Below are 23,080 nucleotides of genomic sequence, written 5' to 3'. Positions count from 1 at the left end.
TCATATGCCATTCAATGCCAATCAAGAGAGGTTTTAAAATTAAAAAAAAGTACTTTAGCATTCTTTACATACTTTAATTTCAGTGGTTTGCTGGAATAAACCCGTAGTGTGAAGCTTGACTCTTGACTTGGTTCAAAAGTAGTTGGTAATACAAGGTAACCACCCTGTTCAAGCTGACATCTGTGGCTGACCTGGGAAGTTAAGTGTTTTGACTTTAAATTTCAAACAGCACAAAATACTTTTGAAACTATCAATGAACTCTTACAGTATCAGATAAGTGGCATAAGATTACAACAAACCTGTCTGCTATTTGTATACTGGGAGTTCACAAGGGATTTATTTTTCTTAAAAAATGTCTTCCCAATAGTTTCAGTGCTGTTTTTTGGTAACGAGTATGCTGTAAATCCTATGACCTGGGGAAGAAAAATAAATTGATATGCTGATGCTGCACTTACATGGCATCAAATAAGTAATTACTGCAATACATTACAGTCTAAAGATGAGCATTATCATAGCAGCAACAGTGTTTGAAGAGACACATTAGCTTGGTAAGAATCAAGGAATAGCTTTGCCTAATCAGAAACAAACTGCTGTATGAAAACTAGTAGAGGTTAAAAAAATAAGCTAATCACTGATTTGTGATTTGAAAGAACTCTTGTCTTACCTTTGGTTCCATTATACTGTGTTGATTCAAAGAAATTATAACTTCTTCCATCTCACTCAATATGAGATGTAACTGTGGATTTATGTGGAAAGTGTCTGTAATGAAGAAGGAAGACTTATTTCTTGTTTCATTTTTAGTGTAAGTTTCAATTACTTTGTTATACATTCATTAAAGATAGCTGGATTTTAAATTTATACAGCATAAATTCACAATACAAATTGCATATTTTAAAATTTTTGCAGTTGTTGGTTGCAGGTTAACATGAAAGCCTTACCAGGATTATTTCGGCAACCACCAGCAGTTACTCCTCTCCTCCAAGAGCCCTGATAAAGTCGCATTTGCCATGTGTTTTTATGATGAAGTGATGGCTCATCTCGACTTGTATCACTGTCCAAATGAACAACCTCCAGGTGTGTAAATGTCTTCACAAAATCTGAATAGGATATCCTGGAAAAATGGACATAATGAGAGTAACTTACATTTTAAATCAGAATTACACAGCATCTTTATGTATTATGTCCTTCAAGTCACTGATCTCACAAGGATTTCATGTCTTTAAAGTCATACGTTCTAATGAAAGTAAGCTTTCCCCGCCCCCCCCCCCCCCTCCCCCCCAAACATAAACATGGTGATTCCAGTTGTGCAAGCTAAGCAATTGGTGGTTTCCATTCTTGGTCTTCAAAATGAGAAATACCAATTGATTGATTAAAAATTTTATTTCACTGTGGGTAGAGTATGTACTTGTAATATAAAAACAAGTAAGCGTACACCAATGCAATGTACTAATATTTAGTTTACATATCATATTTAAAACAAAGAATTGGAAAATATTATAGTAACTTTATACACGTGCATCTGTACATGTACATTCAGGATTAAAAGTTATTTAGATAAATTTTCACTCAAGTCACTACTGACTGCTTATTACTTGTCACAAGAGGTAGAATTTTCATTGCTTATAATAACATCTAGCTATAGTGCAGATCAATTGGATGGCAGTTCTGTTCACTGGTGGGTCTCTATCTATATTGTAAAGTGATAGTGGATATGTTTCACTTTAATGAGAGACTAGAATTTGCTATCATTCATGAAATGGCTGTAAGGAGTGAGGAGTGTCTTTGGATGAGGTATTATCAGTATGTGTGGAATGGGATGGCCTTAGTGGACACACAGACCTGCAGGTAGTGTGGAGTGTGTATGGTAATTACGATGATAAATAATTACTCGAACTCCCATCACTTACTATGAATACCTTTCTTCTTGCAGCATATACACAATGAGTGTAGAAAAGAGTGTGTACTACAGAGAATTGATCTGGCAAAGATACAGTTGTTCTTGCTGCAGTAGGGCCGTGATATTATTTGGGGGTTGAGCCAGTGGTTCTACGTCCCCACTGACCTCCTATCTTTCCATGTGTAAGTGTGATTGTACAGGTCATCTTACAAGACAATAATAGACAAAAATACATTACTTCAATAGTAATGAAACACAGTGAGAGTAATTTTACAAGAATAGTAGCATTAACTTCCTATGTCATTCATATATGTCATCATTAACAGCATCACAAATCCTGTACATGATATATTGCTGATTAAACAATGGAAAATCCAGAATGGAATAATGACACTATTATGAAAAGAATAGATGCTGTTTTGATGTTTGGTTTGCAGGGCGCTCAATTGCATGGTCATCAACACCCAAAAAGGATAGATTTCTGCTCACCTTATAGTGAAAATGTTGAGTCACAGATGGGCACAACAAAAGGACTGCTAAACTAGAAAGCTTTCAGCCAAAAAGCCTTCCTCTGGATTAGATGAAACAAGCACACATTCTTGCAAATACAACTGTCACACACATGACCACTGTCTCTGGCTGTTTGTTTTCAACATTCACTGTTGGTCTAGTCCCTTAGGTTTCATCTTGTTTCCCCATACTTCATCCGTTCATCTTTTTTGTGATTTTTCCCATGTATTTTGGTGTATTTCTCTATGTTATTTACGAATTTTTACCCATTTTTATCATCCACTGTGGATTCTTGCTCCTTCCACATGCATCACTACAAAAAACTTTCCTTATCCCTAACCTGAACCCAGTCCCACATACTGTTCCTACATTGTTGCTTGGCTTATGGAATTCTCCCAGATGGCCTTACCATCAAAATTACCCATCTCCAGCTGCAGCACTTCCTTCCATAATGATCTACATCTGTTCAGATTCTGCCAGTCCTTAACTTTCGCAACCATATTCCTGCGAAATCACATAAATTAGGCTCACACCTCCTTGCAATAGCTTCTCTCCATCTATGAAATTCTCCTGCTCTGTAATTTCTTGCCCTCCAGGAACTAGAGCAGCATGCTCAACGCCACATAAGAAAACTCTCCAACTCATTCTCTTCCCACTCCCACTTTGGACTACCACTATCCATCACTTCTACAACATCCTCCAAGCCCTCCCCACATTCCTTCATAGCTGACAGATTCTTCCTTGCAGACCTGCTACATTTACCCCACCCTCTAAAACTCCATCTGACCACCATACAGGATCCAGAACCTAAGCAGACCTAAAAAACAGTCTTCCAAAAGCCTTAGCCCCACAGAAAAATCAAACCTTTCCAAAGGCCTTACCTTTTGCCACAGTCCCAAATTCAAATATGCTGGACATTTTAAAAACCTTCTCTCCTTCTCCTGGTACCTATAGTGGAAACTCTGTTTTACCACCCACCCTAACAATCAAGAGGCTCCCAAAGATCAATGTAAATCTTGGCTGGCTCGGTCTACTCCTACATCCACCTGTGATCAACCACCACTGCCCCCAAATCTCCCTGTTAACTTTCCAGAATTTCTTAACCTCAAACCTTGCATCACCTTCATTTTCCAAATCCCTCAAAATGCAAGCTAATTTTACATCCATAAAAAGAACCACAATCCACCACCTAAAAACTGATCCAAAAATTATAATCCTACTTGCTGGGAAAGGCTCCACCACTGTTGTTTTGAACTGCAAGGATTACGTGGTAGAAGGACTCTGCCAGATTCGTCCACCTACAATCCTGGCCACAGTGACCCCACTCCAGAAATCCTGCAGTATCTCTTGTCTCTCTTCAAAACATTAGGCCCTGCTCAGAACCTCTCCCCAGAGTCTATCCCTCCCCTCAACTCTACCATTCCCCATGCCCCCACCTTCTACATGCTTCCTAATGTCCATAAACCCAACCATCCAGGATGCCCTCTTGTGGCCAGTTACTGTGCCCCCACTGAGGGAATCTCTACTCTCAGACCATCACCTTCAGCCTATTACCCACAACCTACCTTCCTACATCAAAGTCCTCAACACTTTCCTCCACCAACTCTCCACAGTACTTGTTCCTTTACCACATGGTGTCCTGCTTGTCACTATTGACGCCAACTCCCTTTACACTCATACCCCTAATGCCCATTCTATGCCAACCCCATTCATGGGCCATCTACAGGGGTCCTTCCTAACAAGCCAGAATCCGAAATCTCTCACCTGGTTCAGGTTCATTGATGACATCTTTGTGATCTGGATCAAAGGTGAGTCTATCCTATCCACAGTCCTCCAGAATCTCAACACCTTTCCCTCATTTCCTTCACCTGGTCCTCCTCAACCCAACAAGCCACCTTCCTTGATATTGACCTGAAGATCGAAGATGGCTACATCAGTATCTCCATCCATATCAAACCTACCAACCACAAGCAATATCTTCACTTTGACAGCTGCTGCCCATTCTATATCAAGAAGTCCCTTCCATACAGTCTAGCCACCTGTGGCCATCACATCTGTAGTGATGAGTAGTCCCTCTCAAAATATACCAAGGGTCTCACCGAGGCATTCACAGACCATAATTATACGCCCAATGTCAAACAAAAAGAGATCTCCCATGTCTTATCTCTCCAGTCACCCACCATCTCCCAAAAGTCCCATTGTCTGGCCACAGAGGAGCATTTCCCTCATAATGCACTACCACCCAGAACTGGAGTAATGGAACCGCATTCTCCGCCAGGGCTTTGACTACCTCTTGTCATGCCCTGAAATGAGGAATGTCCTACCCACTATCTTCCCCAACCCTCCCCCTCTCACAGTGGTATTCCACCACACACCAAACCGACACAACATCCTCATCTATCACTACACAACCCCTTCTCCCAGCCCCTTGCCTCATGGCTCATATCCCTGTGATAGACCTACACACTAGGCCTGCCCATACATTCTCCCACCATCACCTACTTCAGTATGGTCACATGCACCACCTATCCCATCAGAGGCAGGGCTACCTGTGAAACCGGTCATGTGATCTACAAGTTAACCTGTGCTCCATTCTACATGGGCATGACAACCAAGAGGCTATCTGTCCGCATGAATGGTCACCAACCAGCTGTGGTCAAGAAACAGCTGGATCACCCAGTTGCTGAGCACGCTGCCCAACATGATGTTCTTAATTTCGATTACTGTTTCATAGCCTGTGTTATCTGGATCCTTCCTACCAACACCAGCTTTTCTGAACTGCATAGGTGGGAACTGTCCTTGTAATATATCCTACATTCCTGTAACTCTCCTGGCCTCAACCTTTGTTTGTCATTGTCCTTGCCCATCTAGCCCCTTCCCTGTTCCCATTCCAGCGTTACACAGCCTTCAGTTCCACCAACACACCCACAGTCTTTGTCCTTCTCTCTGACTTTGGCAGCCAGAGACAGTGGTCATGTGTGTGAGAGTTGTATATGATGATGTGACTTACCGGACGAAAGCGCTGGCAGGTCGATAGACACACAAACAAACACAAACACACACACAAAATTCAAGCTTTCGCAACAAACTGTTGCCTCATCAGGAAAGAGGGGAAGGAGAGGGAAAGACGAAAGGATGTGGGTTTTAAGGGAGAGGGTAAGAAGTCATTCCAATCCCGGGAGCGGAAAGACTTACCTTAGGGGGAAAAAAGGACGGGTATACACTCGCACACACACACACACACACACACACACATATCCATCCACACATATACAGACACAAGCAGACATATTTAAAGAAAATATGTCTGCTTGTGTCTGTATATGTGTGGATGGATATGTGTGTGTGTGTGTGTGCGAGTGTATACCCGTCCTTTTTTCCCCCTAAGGTAAGTCTTTCCGCTCCCGGGATTGGAATGACTCCTTACCCTCTCCCTTAAAACCCACATCCTTTCGTCTTTCCCTCTCCTTTCCTGATGAGGCAACAGTTTGTTGCGAAAGCTTGAATTTTGTGTGTATGTTTGTGTTTGTTTGTGTGTCTGTCGACCTGCCAGCACTTTCATTTGGTAAGTCACATCATCTTCTAACATTACCACTGGATATATTTCGTAAACCACATCAAATACTGACGAATCGATTCCACAGACCGAACGTGAGGAGAGGGGCTAGTGTAATTGGTTAATACAAACCATACAAAAATGCACCAAAGTATGTTTTTTAACACAAACCTACGTTTTTTTTAAATGGAACTCCGTTAGTTTTGTTAGCACATCTGAACATATAAACAAATACGTAATCAGTGCCGTTTGTTGCATTGTAAAATGTTAATTACATCCGGAGATATTGTAACCTAAAGTTGACGCTTGAGTACCACTCCTCCGCTGTTCGATCGTGTGTATCGGAGAGCACCGAATTACGTAGGGATCCAAAGGGAACGGTGATGGACCTTAGGTACAGAAGAGACTGGAACAGCACATTACGTCCACATGCTAACACCTTTTTATTGGTCTTTTTCACTGACGCATATGTACATTACCATGAGGGGTGAGGTACACGTACACACGTGGTTTCCGTTTTCAATTACGGAGTGGAATAGAGTGTGTCCCGACATGTCAGGCCAATAGATGTTCAATGTGGTGGCCATCATTTGCTGCAAACAACTGCAATCTCTGGCGTAATGAATGTCGTACATGCCGCAGTACATCCGGTGTAATGTTGCCGCAGGCTGCCACAATACGTTGTTTCATATCCTCTGAGGTTGTAGATACATCACGGTACACATTCTCCTTTAACGTACCCCACAGAAAGTAGTCCAGAGGTGTAAGATCAGGAGAACGGGCTGGCCAATTTATGCGTCCTCCACGTCCTATGAAACTCCTGTCGAACATCCTGTCAAGGGTCAGCCTAGTGTTAATTGCGGAATGTGCAGGTGCACCATCATGCTGATACCACATACGTCGACGCATTTCCAGTGGGACATTTTCGAGCAACGTTGGCAGAGCATTCTGTAGAAACGCGATGTATGTTGCAGCTGTTTGGGCCCCTGAAATGAAGTGAGGACCAATGAGGTGGTCGCCAATGATTCTGCACCATACATTTACAGTCCACAGTCACTGTCGCTCTACCTGTCTGAGCCAGCAAGGATTGCCCACGGACCAGTAATGCACGTTCCAAAGATTCACTGCCCCGTGGTTTGTGAAACCCGCATCAGCGGTAAACAGGTAGAACTGCAACGCATTCTCTGTTAATGCCCATTGACAGAATTGCGCTCGATGATTAAAGTCATCACCATGTAATTGCTGATGTAGCAACACATGAAACAGGTGAAAGCGGTGACGATGCAGTATGCGCATGACACTACTTTGACTCAGTCCACCGGCTCTCGCAATGTCCCATGTACACATGTGTGGGTTCATGGTAACAGCAGCTAACACACCAACTGCACCTGCTTCTCCTGTGACGGGCCTGTTACGGACCCGTTTGCATGCTACGACCATACCTGTTGCATACAGTTGGCGGTAGATGTTTTGCAATGTGCAGCACATTGGATGCTCTCTGTCCAGGTACCATTCTGCATACACCCTGCAGGCTTCAGCTGCATTTCATCGACACTCGCCATAGATGAGTATCATATCTGCCTTTTCAGAGTTCGAATACACCATGGTCACAGTTCCTACAACACTACACTATCACAGACGTCTGGTAACATGGTGTACTACAGTTAGTCTGCGTGCGGAGACGAATTCAGAATAACAATAGCAGCAAGTGCTACATGCAGACACTGCAACAGCTAGACCAAACCACAACAGTGCACTACAGCCACACTCATAAACACGGTCGTCATCGTAAACGTGTCCCTGCAGATGCTGCTCGCCGACCGTGGCCCGTGTTTGTTACAACACGCAACTGAACGTCGGAGGTTTCAAGCGTCAACTTTAGGTTACAATATCTCCGGATGTAATTAACATTTTACAATGCAACAAACGGCACTGTGTGTGTGTGTGTGTGTGTGTGTGTGTGTGTGTGTTCTATCTAATCCAGAAGAAGGCTTTTTGGACCAAAGCTTAGTTGTGTAACTGTTGTTTTGTTGGGATTGTCTGTGACTCAACATTTCTGCTATATGGTGAGTAGCAATCCATTCTTTTCATAATACTGTCATATATTACCAATTAGAATTATCAAATCCCATAATAATGTTATGTGATATATAATAAACCAACATTTTAAATTTTTTCAGTGCAAACTTATGATACACTTTCTTGTCTGGAAACATATGATCATACCATGTCATATGCTGTATACTTCACTGTACTTAATCAAGTTTGACAGGCAACCATCTTACATAAAGTATTGGATTTTTCTGGTTTTTCCTTGATTTATGAAAAACATTGAACTAGTTGTCAAAGTACATCAAATACCTATGAAGCATAAGATAACTCTATCATCTGCTTTACATACGCTCTTCACATTTAATTCATATCACATCCCGTACTTCATACTTATTTCTCTCATTACTTTCCAGGATTTCTGTATGATGATACTTACCAGAATTCACCTTCTCCCATGTGCCGCACATTGAGACGCTCTTTCTCACTGGGTGGTACCTCATCCCATTCTGGTGAATCCCTGGCCCATGCACCCACATACTCCCCACCAGGACCCAAGGGATTACGCAGGCGGACTAATTGCACTGGTTCCCCATTAAATGTTTCAACCTGCAAACAGTCACTTTGTTTGGTAATGAATACATGATACTGCATGAACTAAGCACAATTAGAGGTTAAGAAAGACAGAAAAGGTATACAAAAGCATCATTTACACCATCTAAACTGGGTTTCAGAATATGCTAACAACATTAACCCCCCAAAAGGTCTTTCAGCTGCAGCAATTTAACTCCTTGTACACCCTACCTGTTACCTAAAAATGAACTGATATCCATTCTATCTCACTGTTAACAGAGCTCAAAGCTACATCCAGATCATCTCATCTCTGGCAGACCAGCATCACAAACTTATCAAAAGGATCCTCCCTTCAATTCGTAAATTACAGTATATCAGTCACTTCCTGGAGTATTTCAAATCCATTCCCATCACTATAGTCCACCTTTAAACTTCCTCTTATGAAACCTTTCTCCACACCAGCATCCAATATATATATATATGATTTCTCTGCTTTCAAGTGCTATTTCTTGTAACATCCACCCGATAGGCTGCAAAAACAAAACTCATTCGCTATCACATCAACTAACTTCACCCTTACTCACAACTACTTCATCTGTCTTACGCCACATATGTGAACAAACAGTAGCTGTAGCAATGTTAAAATGTAGGCCCAACCACCTCTCACAACGTAAAAGCATTAGAAGTGAATTTCAAAGGAGCAGACCTTCCCCATTGGAATTACTCATGATTAAGGTTTGCTACTTTGGAACACATCAACACTTTTGCACTGTGAAAGGAGGTTGAGACTACATTTTACCATTGAGTTTAATAACAATGACCTTGCATCCATGACAGATAAATTCAATGAGTCTCGCAATGAGAATTGAGATCATCTCATAACATGACAATCATTTTGCTTAATTCCACAGAAGAGCCATGCCTTACGTTCTAGAAGCTCTGTTCCCCAACTTGGTGTAGATTCGTCATTTTTTTTAATGTACATCAGTGGCCTCACGTAAGTCATGCAATAGTCTACCCCATAATTCCACAGCACAAGGAGAACCTAGAGTTTAATATGGAATGCAAACCACATGTCATTTCTTGTGAATCTTCACATCACCAAAAGGTTAAAAGTACACTGGATTAGATTCCATGACCTCTCAGTCTCCACATATGTGCTTTACCATTGGACCCCCAAACTTGACATTCGTCAATAAAATTTTTGTGCTCTGAGCAGATGGTGAAGAGCTACTGCACCCACTCCCTTCAACAACTTAACTCTATTCCCGAACTGTAACTTGTCTAGTCCTTATCCAAATCCTAAGATATCTCCCTGGATATCAACTTCCATTTCATAGAACATCACATACAAACTTCAGTCTGTATCAAACACACCAACAAGCATAAGTATCTCCACTATGACCTTATCAGTGTCCCTTCCCCACAACCTAGGTATTTGTTGTAAACAAATGCACTGCAGTATGATGTACCTCAATACACATACCAACATGCTGTCCAGGGCTTTCCTCTTTCCCTACCACCCCACTGACCTCGCCCCAAAAATAAATCTCTTGTGGTGCTTTTTAGAATTTTTATGTTTTCATCCCCCCGTCTGTTCCCCCTTTCATTTATCATCCCACCTTCCTCACCAACTTTTTCAAGTCAGGCCTTAAAATCAGATGATCCTTCCCAGGTATAACCAAATGAAAAATTATAAAATTTTTGAAAACTTTCTATAAAATTTTAAAACTTCCAAAACTTTCTATATATAGTCTCGGCAGCATTTAACTCTTTTTTTTTCTTAACACAAAGTGATCATTTGTAGTATTGTAAATGAACTCTCAGTGAACAAGAAAAATGCATCAATCCAATCACAACATTCTTATTTTAAATCTTCAGGTAAAATGTTTTATGTACGGCTATGACTGAAATTGAAACAAAAATCCTGTACAGTGTCATAATAATTTTTTTAATACACTGAATTATTTCTGTTATAGTCAATAACTGCAAGCAACGATTTGTCATGTAAGCTGTACTTGAAGTAATTAGTAAAACAAAAAATAAATATACAACCTTTTCACTGTGGGTAACTTGTCCAAAGAGTAAAGATAAGTACACTGGCTGACACATGGTTCCCCTTGTACTCACAGCTACAACAATACCTGTTCCAAATATCCTCCTCAAACCATCAAGATTTATATTCTCATCATCCTCCTTTTGCAACGTACTTTCCAAACCTTATACCATCCCTGGACCACCACACCTACCGTAAGATTTCTGACCTTACAACCTCACCTGCTGTAAAACTTGGTTCACACACTTTCATCAACAGCAGCCCCATGACTGACAAAATGTACAAAACTATTCACGTCATTTATAAGCTGACCTTTACTTGCTGCATTTGCAGTCATAGCTACTGAAAAACTACTTAAGTATGACCACTATGAAACAAATCGATATAGATGAACTGTCTACCTTCAAAAATTCCAGTATTCAGTTGCTGAGCAGCCATTATTGCATAACAAGAAGTCTGCTGTACCAAGCAGACTATATGGATCCTCACATTCTGTGCCATTATCCTTTAACTCCAGAGAATGGAGCTTTGTGTCCAGCATATACTCTTGTCCTATTATACTTCCCTGCTCAATTGATTTTACTCTCCCCCTCCACCTTTTTTCCTTCCTCTGTAACTGTTTTTTACAATGTTCATTTATTTGTGTCTAGGTTTTCCAAGGAATATGGACCCTGTGGCAATGGATTTGGAGTGAATATGGCATAGGGATGGAGTGGGATATAGCACATACATTGGTTGAGTGGTGAAGTACCACTTTAGGAGAATTAGGAAGGACTGTGGGTAGGATGTTCCTCATTTATGGGTACAACGTATAGATATCACCAAACACATACATGCTACCACTTTATAACAGGTAGGTTACCTACTACCTACAATGTACCACATGAGAGGGTGTAGTACATATGATATGCATACGTATCATTTTGTTGTAACACTTATGTGTAACACTTTCAATATTAACATTCTTGTAGCATTTCCAGTGGCTGGTGATGTGAGGGAAAAATATGAACAGAAGGTCTAACAAACCATCTGACTTTTTCAGTTGCAAGGAAAATTGCTTCAAACAAATGGCTCTGAGTACACCTTTCATTGTGTCTGATGCATTACAGATGCCAACATGGTCTGTAACGAAAGTAGCTTTGAGTGACTGAATCACATTTATTAGATGTAAAATCACAAATACAGACAATATGAAAGAACCTAGTACTGAAATCTGATCAGCATGCAGATCACCCACCCACTATTGGAAATTTTCTGATAATATATAATTAATAGTTAATAGTTGGCAATAATTTCTTATTTAATGCTTTGTTTATGTGGCTTCCATGGACCCTCATTAATTCCATGAATTTTCGTTACTTCAATAATACCCCATTATGTATGATGTCAGACACATCAATCACCGAGTCATCCATGAACAGTTATGCAATTTCCAAGTAATGTGATACATTGTGTCAGTTGTAGCAAGAAGATTCTAAGAAATCATTATAGTTTTACAGAATGACATAACATATTATGCCATGCCATTATGATTGCTAAAAATGAAGTACTGAACACTAGGTTTCACAATTGGATACTACGTACTATAACCTAATTGTGATATTATTACAACTAAACTCACAGAAATACCACAAGAAAAGGGATGTGTGCAACATATACTTATGACGTACAGTGCAAATATAGCTTGAACAACCTTTATGGAATTAAATGTGTTGCCAATATTGTTTATTATCAATATGAAAAAATTACATTATCATAACAATTTAATCAAAAAGTTATCAGACAATTATAAATAGAAAGAAAATACTAACCCTTTCAATGGCATATAAGCGGTAATTGGTCCCAATGTGTATTCCATTTGCAAGCTTTTCAACTTGATTCCGGACCTATAAAATAAATAAGTCCTCTAATGACAATATGTTTTCAAACACAAGTTATCTTACACAGCAATTAGTGAAAGTGTGTTACGTACATAAAACAGAATGCAGATATATCTAAATGTTAACTTCAACAAAAATACTAAAAAATAAGAAATACTGTTTCTTAGTCTGGATAATGTGTGTAAAAATAGTAAATAGGGATCAGAATGTGGACATTAAGCTAGTAATGTGTTAGTACATGACTAACTCTAAATGATACTTTTATTTTTTTAATGAACCAGTTACAGTTTCATACATACAAATTAAACACTATGTGGAACACCATAGATAAGAAATAATCAAAAATAAGAAAACACATGAGAACATTGTAGCAGTACTGAATAATGAAATATTACTGAGCCAAGTGAAACAGCAAATATATTCAACAGCTGCTTTATGGAATGGGTAAAAATTTAGCACAAATAAATAACTGTCTAAATCAGCAGCCAATGGAAAACAAGGTTAACACCTGTAAATTGACAATGTTTATAATTGATGTTAGGAGGGAAGAGACAATCAAGGTTCTCAATGAACTACAGAGAGAACAAAATAAAACTGGAATGGAATATTTTTATAAGACTAACACAGATTCGACACCTGTTAATGAACAGGAGAACTGCCATCATAGAAAATGTTGGAAACTGTGATTTCCATGCACCAGTTGGTTGCTTTTACATGCCTGTACATGCACGACTCCTGAATGCTTTTTCCCAAGTACTTCACTGCGTCATTACGTTTGAGAGAGTGAGAGACCCATATGTGTTTAGTGATCAGCTGAATGCAACACAAAATGGTGCTCATGGCAGTACAGTGCATGTTTATTGTTGAGTGTTACATCAAGCACAACCAAGAAAAATGTGTGCAGAAACATTTGTGCAAGAATTTAAGACTGGAACTGTTTTGGCAAAACCTCCAGCAAAGTCTGCAATACAAAACTTAGTAGTAAAATGGCGTGAAATGGCTCTGTGGTGAATAAAACCTGTAACCATCCAATAAAGAGTTCACATGGCAGAAAACTTTGCTTATGTGAAGGGAAGCCTGCAACAAAATCTGGCAAAATCTAATCACCATTTATTGGTGCAAGTGGGGACTAACAGATCATTGTGTTAAAATATTATTAAAAAGGAACTGTACTTGTACCTTTATTAATTAACTGTTGTGCATGGGTTAAAATGTCCAGGTGAACTACATGTTGAGTTCTGTTTATGGTTTCTGAGTGAAGTGGAATCAGGACTTTTGGACCCTCAGTTTTTTATTGCTCAGATGAGGCCTGCACCATTATGCATCGGAAAATCTCCATGAGTACTTCAAAGATAAACCCAAGATTGTGTTTTGCGCACATTGTCTGGTGTCATCATAACATTATTCTTTTGCCAAACTGTTAGTACTAATTATTACATGCAGAAACTGTTTAATCCATATGTGGGTCAACTCACTAAAGAGGAATGCAAGTGTGAATATTTTCAGTAAGACTTAGCAACAACACACCTCACCTTGACAACCTAGTCATGAGAGCATGAGGTGCTTGTTGAGTAGGGGTCAACCACAAAAGGCATTGCAATCCCTGGCCACCTTGATAACCAGTTCTCACTCCCTGTGATTTTTACTCGTGGGAAAACTGATAGGTTATGTGTGCTGAAATAATTCTGACACCCTGGAATAGCTACAACAGAATATTAATAACACTGTTGCTGCTGTCTCTCAGACAGAACTGCTACACATGTCTCACAGCTTGATAAATCAGCACAGTACCGCATTGACGTCAACAGTGGTTGTTTCCAGCATCTTCTGTGATGTTTGTTAACAAAGGTGAATCCTGCATCAGTCTTATTGTAAATATGTAAAAAGCAAGAACTAAGAAGGAATTGATGGCATACCCAACCGATCTTACAGCTCTCCCTCCAAACTATAATTGAACCCATCACTCACCTCTTTAATTGCCAACTGGAATCAGACATATCTACAGAAGTGTTGAAAACATCCAAAGTAATTACTAGTTTCAAAGAGAAGAAGAGAAAGTGATGAATTGTATCACCCCATTACAACATCTTTCTGTTTTTCTAAAGGACTGAAAAAGCAATCTGCAACAAGTTAATAGAGTAGAGTATTAACTAATTCCAAACACGAGTTCTGAAGCCACAAATGAACTGAGATGGCTACCTGTGAGTGCACAAACACTATATTTAAAGCAATTTAAGCAAAACAGTGCTTAGACTTCACCAAAGCTTTCGACATTATATGTCTTTAAATATGTTGCACTGTGGTTTTACTGGGGTGATGAACTGATCCTGTGTTGATCAGCAGAATGACATTATAGAGGGAAAATCCTCTGCCAGCCTGATAATCAGGCACTATGGAGCAACAATGTAAATTCAGTACACAAGAACACTCAACAATGACAATGATGAAGTGGAAGACACCATCCAGCACCTCTGACAGTCAAATTTGTGACATCTTACAGCTCAGACAGGGCTTGTGAAGGTGCTGACTAAATAGGAAAACTGGGGCATATGAAATGATCATTTCCTGCTGCCAACTTCTGGCTGCTCCACACTGCAATATTTCTGGGGATTGCAAAAGTGCTGCGGTTGGAGAATTGTAAGCCAGCTGGCTCACATCTATACCACCCAAACCAGATCGTCCTTCTCAGATTGTGCTCAATAACATTCATGGATATACTGTGTGCCAAGCGATCCCATCAGTGCCAGCTGATAACTATGAGAAGACAACCGCTTGCAGTTCAAGATGAAGTTGCCAGCTGCGGAAGTCTGACATTGCTGTCCACAGCTGCATGTCTCTGCCAGAGTTAAATTCTACATGCAGACAACTTGGTGCCATCATACCATCGAATTGCTGGAGACTGCCTTTGGCTTACAGCCACCTCCCCGGTGGGTCTTGGGCTCAAGCCTTAGCCACCTAGCTGTACAGCTTCTCAAGAAGGAGTTCTGCAATATAAACGAAAATTGGTAGGCGTGTTTCCCCGTCTGAAAGATCATGTCTATTCAAATTTGGCAACAGTCGCATAAGAGTGGCGCTAGTAGCGCCAATATGAGGATGCAAATCAGGGCTGCTTTAAATACATGCCGTAATGGTAGTGAGCGTTAGTTACCTTTGAGACTGGACGTGGTGAGGTGATGTTAGTCAAGAATGCCTTTAGGACGATAAATACACCATTATCAGCACCTCATGAGTTTGAATGAGATCGCGTGATAAGGTTACGAGAAGCTGGATGTTCCTACTACAATACTGCAGAAAGACTTATTTATTTATTTGTTCATATAAATCTCTTTTTCAGTACATATATTGTACACAGGATATTGGACAGAAAACCTTTTTAGCTATTGGTTTTTCAACATACATTATTTAAATTTTTATGACAATTTGAATCTATACAGTTAATAATTACAAACTTTTGAAATACTGTATATTTATAATCTATTTTTACAATTAAAGATACAAATTACATTTTTTCTTGCGTAAGATACTGTGAGATTGAATAGTAGCAGGTAGGCTTTCACAGACTTTTTAAAGCACTGTAGTTCAGTAAGAGATTTTATATGTCATGGTAATCTGTTGTAAAGTTTTGTTCTTTGGCAAGAATGTAACCAATTAAGTGACTGCTGGCAGCAGTGGACACGAGAATGTACAGTAGCAAGATGACTGGGCTACGGACGGCCACATGGCATTACCGGTCACAGAAGACCCTGGGGTATGGCTCTTACGCATCGTACTGCATCTGTAGTACCAATTTGAGCAGCAGCTGGCACCACAGTGACATATCTAAGTATTACCAATCGGTTACTTGAAGGACAGCTCCGAGAATGAAACTTCGTGTGTGACATTTTGCTTTATGGTATTTTCATTTGCTGCTATGAAGTTTTACTTTCCTGTTTAGTTATATTTCTTTCTCGCTATGTTCTATGTGTTTTTGTGCACTGCATAAATATTTTCTTTTATTTGTAATATAAATTTTGTATATGGTGTTGTATAAATGTTAGTTGATAAACATTGTATTTGTGACGCAGTCTGTCCAGCCATGGCTGGTAAATGACGAAGATATAGTAAAGTAAAGTAAAGTAAAGTAAAGAGACAGACGCCATGTAGCCTGCATTCCAGTGATCCCAAATCACCACCATTTGCGCCTTCAGTGGTGGCAAGCAAGAAGTTCATTGGAGGGCAGGATGGAGTTCTGTTGTGTTTCCTGATGAAAGCTGGTTCTGCCTTGGTGTCAATGATGGCCTTTTGTTGGTTAGATGGAGGTCAGTTGAGGGCCTGTAACCAACCTGTCTGCATGCTACGAGGGTCGTCCATTAAGTAATGCCCCACACTTTTTAAGAAGAGAAAACATTAATATACATAGACTAACGTCCTTGTTATTGCTTCACATTTGATGTTTGTTCTGTGCGCCGATGAAATTTCGAACCGTTCTGGAAGATGGCAGAGCCGTAGTACAGCGTCAAAATGGCGTCTACATACGACTAGCGTCACAAGTAGCGTGCCGTTCGTGAATTCTTGTACGCAGAAAATGAAACCGTGGTGAACATCCGCAAACGTTTGTGTGCAGTGTATGGCGATGCTGCAGTTGATAGGAGTACATGTGGGCGATGGGTAATGAAAGTTACAGCCTCATGAAATGAAGAAACAGAGCTCCATGAGCTGCCACGCTCGGGATGTCCTGTAACAGCATCTGCTCCAGACATGCTGAAACGTGCGGATGCCATTATTCGTGCCGATCGGCGCATTACAAATCGACAATTGGCTCTACAGTTGTCTGTCAGCATTGGAAGTGCGTCTCCAACGATCGAGCCTCTCGGATATTCAAAGAGGTACTCACAATGGGTTCCACGAATGCTCACAGCGGACCACAAGGTTCGAAGAAAGGCCATTTCATCTGAATTGTTGGAGCGTGTTGAGACTGACGGAGAGGCCTTTCTGTCCTGGATCGTTATGGGGGACGAAAGCTGGGTGCACCACTTTGCGCCGGAAACAAGAAGGCAATCCATGGAGTGGCATCATCCTCATTCACCTCAAAAGAAGAAATTCAAGGCAACCCGTTCTGCCGGAAAAGCCATGGTGACAGTCTTCTGGGATTGTGGTGGCGTCAATCTCGTGGATGTGACGCCAAGAGGGTCAACCATCAATTCAGAGGCATACGTGAGGACTCTAAATAAACTCAAGAACCGACGTGTTTTATGGGACAAGAATCCAGCAGAAATCTTGCTCCAACATCATAATGCGTGCCCACACAAATCTGAGAACCCGGGAACACATCCACGAGGATCTCCTCAGCACGGATCTATGGAACGAAAAACTAATCTAATCTAATCTAATCTGGACATCATTGCCTCATCCACCCTATAGTCCAGACCTGGCACCCTCGGACTCCATCTCTTTGGGCCGCTTAAAGATTATCTACACCTACAGGACAAGAGCTTTTACCAGCAAGGAATACATGCTCTTCCACAACGTTGGCGTACGGCCACAGAACGTGATAGATACTACGTAGAAAAATAAGATGTGAACCAGACATGTTTATGTATATTGTCACCAAATTCTGACTGTTAACAATAAAAATGTTCTGAGAAAAAAAAATGGGGCAATACTTATTGAACGACCCTCGTAGACACACTGGACCTACACCTGGAGTTATGGCCTGTGGTGCGATTTCGTATGACCAGCAGGAATACTTTATGGGTTATCTCAAGCACCCTAACCGCAAATTTGTACTTCAGTCTGTTGATTCGACCTGTTGTGCTGCCATTCATGAATAGGACTCCAGAGGTGTTTTCCAACAGGATAACGCTCGCCTATATACCGTTGTTGTAACCCAACACGCTCTATAGAGTGTCGACATCTTGCCTTGCGGTGCTCAATCACCAGATCTGTCTACAATCGAGCGCATATGGGAAATTATCGGCGACAACTCCGGTATCATCTACAACCAGCATTAACCGTACCTACGTTGACCAACCAAGTGCAACAGGCGTGGAACTCCATCACACAAACTAACATCTGGCACCTGTACAACACAATGCATGCACGTTTGCATGCTAGTATTCAACATTCTGGCAGTTACTCCGGTTATTAACGTCCCAGCGTTTCACATTTGTAATGGTTTATCTCACGGTTACATCAACCTGTGATCTTGTAATGATAATCACTTCAATATGTTACGTAGACAAATGTAGTCCCAAAATTTTATTACTCTACATAAATTATTTTTTGATGTTGGGATTTTTTACGTCATTGTATTAAGGAAAATTTGGATTATTTTTGTCAATGCAAGAACGTTTCCACAATGGATCTAAAAACTGTTTACAACGAGTTGGAAGTACTGCACGTATCATCCCTTGGAAACATTACCAATACCGAACGATGTCATTTTGTTCAAAGAATGCTCTGACCACATTTCACTGATTGCTAGACAGGCTGTTGAGAGGGCTGAAGCCGCGTCAGCAGATGTTTTACTTAGATTATATTATCGTCTTTTCCAGGTATATGAAGGAGCATTCGCAGCGACTAGGTTTCGTACAGCGCGATTAACGTTGAATATCGAGAAGTGCTACTTCTTGTTGGGAGGTAAACTATCTAGGCCATATCATTCGCCAATACAGCGTAAAGATTGAGCCGAGGTTGATATGTGTAGTGTGTGATTTTCTGCCACTGCAGGCTACAAAAACAGATACAGTCATTTTTAGGATCATCTAATTTATTATAGAAAATTTGCCTACGTTGACAGACCATTGACACAACCGTTAAAGAAGGGTGTAAAACTCCAGTGGGTGGAGAATGTTGAGCAGCATTAGAGAAATTAAAGATGGCACCACGAACAGCCCTGTATTAATATTTTGAAATTGCGAAGAGGAATTTATTCTGTCCTACAACACAAGCAACCAGGCAATTGGATGCATTCTAAGGCAGGAGGTGAATGGGAAAGAATACCCAGTAAGATATGCATCAAGACAGTAAAATAAAGCCGAAAATAATTACTCGATCACGGAAAAGGAAATGTTGAGAGTTTAATATATTGTGGGATTCGGGGGGGGGGGGGGGGTAAAGAGTTTTCCTGCGAGCGAGACCGGTGACATGGCAGAGAAGTCGAATATTGGTGGGTAGCTCTGTGTGTTCACGGAAAAACACAAGTCTGATGATTCTGTTCCTATACTTTTTTTATCATTGAGTGAGTATTGGGGTTTGTAATTGCAATAATAATACATTGTTCTACGTGAAGGTTAGGACCGTTTTTTCTATGAATTTGACGGGGTGAGGTGGGGGGGGGGGGGGGGGGAGCGGGGAGCGCGGCTATCAACTCTGAACGTTTACGACGAACTTTTCTCAGGGTCTTTCTGCCTGCGACGACGTAGCGTCGTGGAATTGTGTTTATTTTGGATGTACGACGAGGGTTCACATTTTAAAAACGTTTAGCAGTAGCAAAGCGACGCAATAAGAATTTTAAACATTGTGTGGAGAGAAGAAACAAACGACGAAGAAAGAAAAAATTAAAACAGCAACGTTAGTTGTAATCAAAAGAGTAAATAAAAATACAACCTCTGGGCCGGTTAAAATCATTAAATCTCTACATAAATGCTCAGAATAGTCTCAGATGACAGAAGAAATCGGACACGCTTGAGAAAATTTTCTTGTTTTACTTTTCAATCAATAGGTGGGTGAACTTGAAGCTAAGAAGTCAACGTTTGAGCATCGTTTTCAGAAGCCAGGTTGGGAGCAATCTGAAACATAGTGTGTATAGATAACGGGATGAGAAATGAGGTGACAACAGAAATTTGTTATTATTTATCCAACACTGGAAAACGTCTGGTGAATATTAACGACGACATAGAATGTGGAGATGATGATGATAATGAAGAAAAGGATGCAATCCGATTGGTAGCGATAAAAGATTGAGTTCACCCGAAAATAAGACGCAAAACAGAAAGATAAAAACGAAACGCAATTCTCACCACACTCACGGGAGATCAGTATTAATTTTCTCTGTAATCTCGTGAAGCTGAGGCTGCTTGTCAGTCATTTAGTGGCAATGATGGATATCCAGTTAAAAAATGGATCATGGACTTGAGGAAACAGCGATTTCAATGGGTTGAAGTCAACTGCAAATGCTTTATTTCGCACAAAATCGCTTGAAGGTTTGGCTAAGCTTTTTTTCAGGATAAAAAGCGTCTTACATCGTGGTTTGCACTGAAGAAAGCCTTGCAAGAATAACTCGATGTGAAAACAATTGGTGCGGAGATCCACCAACCGCGGTGAAAGAAGGTGTAGGAAGAGTGTCTTCAAGAACATTTTCTCGTAATGAAAGAAATTGGCGGCTGTGCTGATATTTATAAAGACTCGCTATTTCGTTATGTGACTGACAATACGGAAGACGATTCAGGCGCAAAACGTTTACTTTATGGCGCTGGAGGTATGAAAGAGTTTAAGGAAAAACTGAGGAATTACGACAGAGCTGTGAAGACACTGCCGAAAAGAACTAACAAAAGTAACAGCAATGGAAATTTCGGGAACTCCAGTAAGAATAGTGCTGTAGATTAAAGTAACAGAAATACTAAAAGCGCTGTTGGGGTCCACACAAAAAGTGCTTCAATTGTAGCGCCAGAGGCCACAGGTCAAGTGATTGTAAACACAAAAGCAAGGGAGAGAGACGCTTCAGTTATATAAAGTTCATATTTCAACTCAATGCACAAAGGAGAAGAATAATCAAAAGACGACAACGAATGCAAACACGGTTAAGAAGAGTATTAGCAACAGTAAATTTGGAAATATAGGAATGAGTAACCGACAGGTAAATGAAACGTCGTGTGACTAGGACCTCCCGCCGCGTAGACCGGTCGCCTGGTGCAAGTCTTTTGAGTTGACGCCACTTCGGCGACTTGTGCGTCTATCGGGATGAGATGATGATGATGATGATGATGATGATGACAACACAACACCCAGTCCCTGAGAGGGAAAATCTCCGACCCAGCCAGGAATTGAATCCGGGCCTCTTTGCACGGTATTCCGTCTCGCTGACCACTCAGCTATTGGGGCGGACGCCGAGAGGTAAAGGCACTAATTGACAAAATGTTTATGAGACTATGAATGCTCCAAGTTTGCAAGAAGATACAGTCTTGACGAGATTTGGGAAAAACTTCGTCTCTACACAGGGGCATTTTACAGGTGCTGTTGAGATCGATGATGTGAAAACAAACAGATATGTATGTGATTTCTAGAGACATTATGAACGCAGAAATGGTAGTTGCGAACGATCTTCTAGACGAAACGCAAGCTTTAATAAACAAGGACGGAGTTACTGTTAGGAACCAGAAGGGACACCTCATCTTACGTGTATCCATACAGCAGATAATTCAGAATTAGATACTGAAAACTCTGTTAGTGATGAAACAAAGGAACATATCGAAAATTTAGGTTGCTAATTACACCCGAACAAAGACAAAGTCCACTGATGACAAAATGAAGAATACTGTGAGAAAACAGCAACCATCGAGTAACAGATCCAGAAGATTGTCACCAGGAGGAAAAGAAATTTTTGACAACCAAGTCCAGATGTGGCTTGATCAAGGAATAACTGAACGAAGTTCATCCGAATATGCTAGCCAAGTTATAGTTGTAAAAAAGAAAAATGGAGAGTATTGTGTCTGTATAGACTACATAAAATTAAACAAAATGACAGTGAAAGGTCGTTACACGTTGCCCCGCATATAAGATCTTTCAGATAAACTATCAAACGTCTCTTTGTTCTGCACATTAGACCTCAAGCATTTTTCACGCTGATGTAGAGGAAAGCCGAAAATATAGAGTTTGTGACGCATTCAGGTTAGTTCCAGTTCAGGAGATTCATTTTGATTATCAAATGCACCTGCAATGTATCAATGTTTTAGAAACACTGTTTTTGCGCATTGTCTCGAGAGAACATCATATTATTTGCGTGGATGATATTGTAATACCTACAAAGAGTGATGATGTGGCACTTCAGTGGATTGTTTTAATGTTAAAAATTACAGCAGAATACGTCTTGTAAATGAATTGTGCAGAATGCCAGTTGTTGAAGAGAAGAGTTGAGTTTCTTGGATATGCTATACGGAATGAACAAATCCAACCTTCACGATTAGTCGTCCCTATTGATGCCTCCCAATTCCACGTGATTATGGACTACAAATATCCGTTCGCTTTCTTCGTTCCCCACAGTCATAGGCCTAACAAAACAGCTCAACAATTCCTGAGCAAGTGTCAACAGCAGACAGATTAGAAATCCCTTGGGGACCAGTCAGATTTGCTATAGATCGCCACGTATCCTGCTTTACAGATTGGGCTAGCCTCCAACCTCCATGTTCTGTGTTGAGGCATGGACGTCTTACACGTTGTCTCCTACCCATCACCCATCGTTTCACAGTCACTCGACCACGTTCCATACATGCCGATGATAGCAGCACGCGAACAGCCGACCAGCTTTCCCATTTCCCAGATTCTCTTTCCCAGTTGGTGAATCATAACAATCTCCCGTTTGT

General features: G+C 40.6%; 1 protein-coding gene across 1 annotated transcript in view; it reads right to left on the bottom strand.

The window, feature by feature from the left end:
• The window catches only part of LOC126259735 (calpain-C), a 491,160-nt gene that overhangs the window by 37,511 nt on the left and 430,569 nt on the right, over positions 1–23,080 (bottom strand). The window contains exons 6-11 of the mRNA XM_049956718.1: positions 12,453–12,527; positions 8,452–8,621; positions 939–1,111; positions 665–759; positions 300–413; positions 73–191 (exon numbers count right to left, since the gene is read on the bottom strand). Of these exons, the coding sequence (XP_049812675.1) occupies positions 73–191; positions 300–413; positions 665–759; positions 939–1,111; positions 8,452–8,621; positions 12,453–12,527 (746 nt within the window). The remainder of the gene's footprint in view (positions 1–72; positions 192–299; positions 414–664; positions 760–938; positions 1,112–8,451; positions 8,622–12,452; positions 12,528–23,080) is intronic.

Source organism: Schistocerca nitens, chromosome 5, assembly GCF_023898315.1.
Source record: "Schistocerca nitens isolate TAMUIC-IGC-003100 chromosome 5, iqSchNite1.1, whole genome shotgun sequence".
Lineage (NCBI taxonomy): Eukaryota > Metazoa > Arthropoda > Insecta > Orthoptera > Acrididae > Schistocerca > Schistocerca nitens.
The sequence above is the reverse complement of the archived record's forward strand: the minus strand, read 5'-3'. Positions and strand labels throughout refer to the sequence as shown.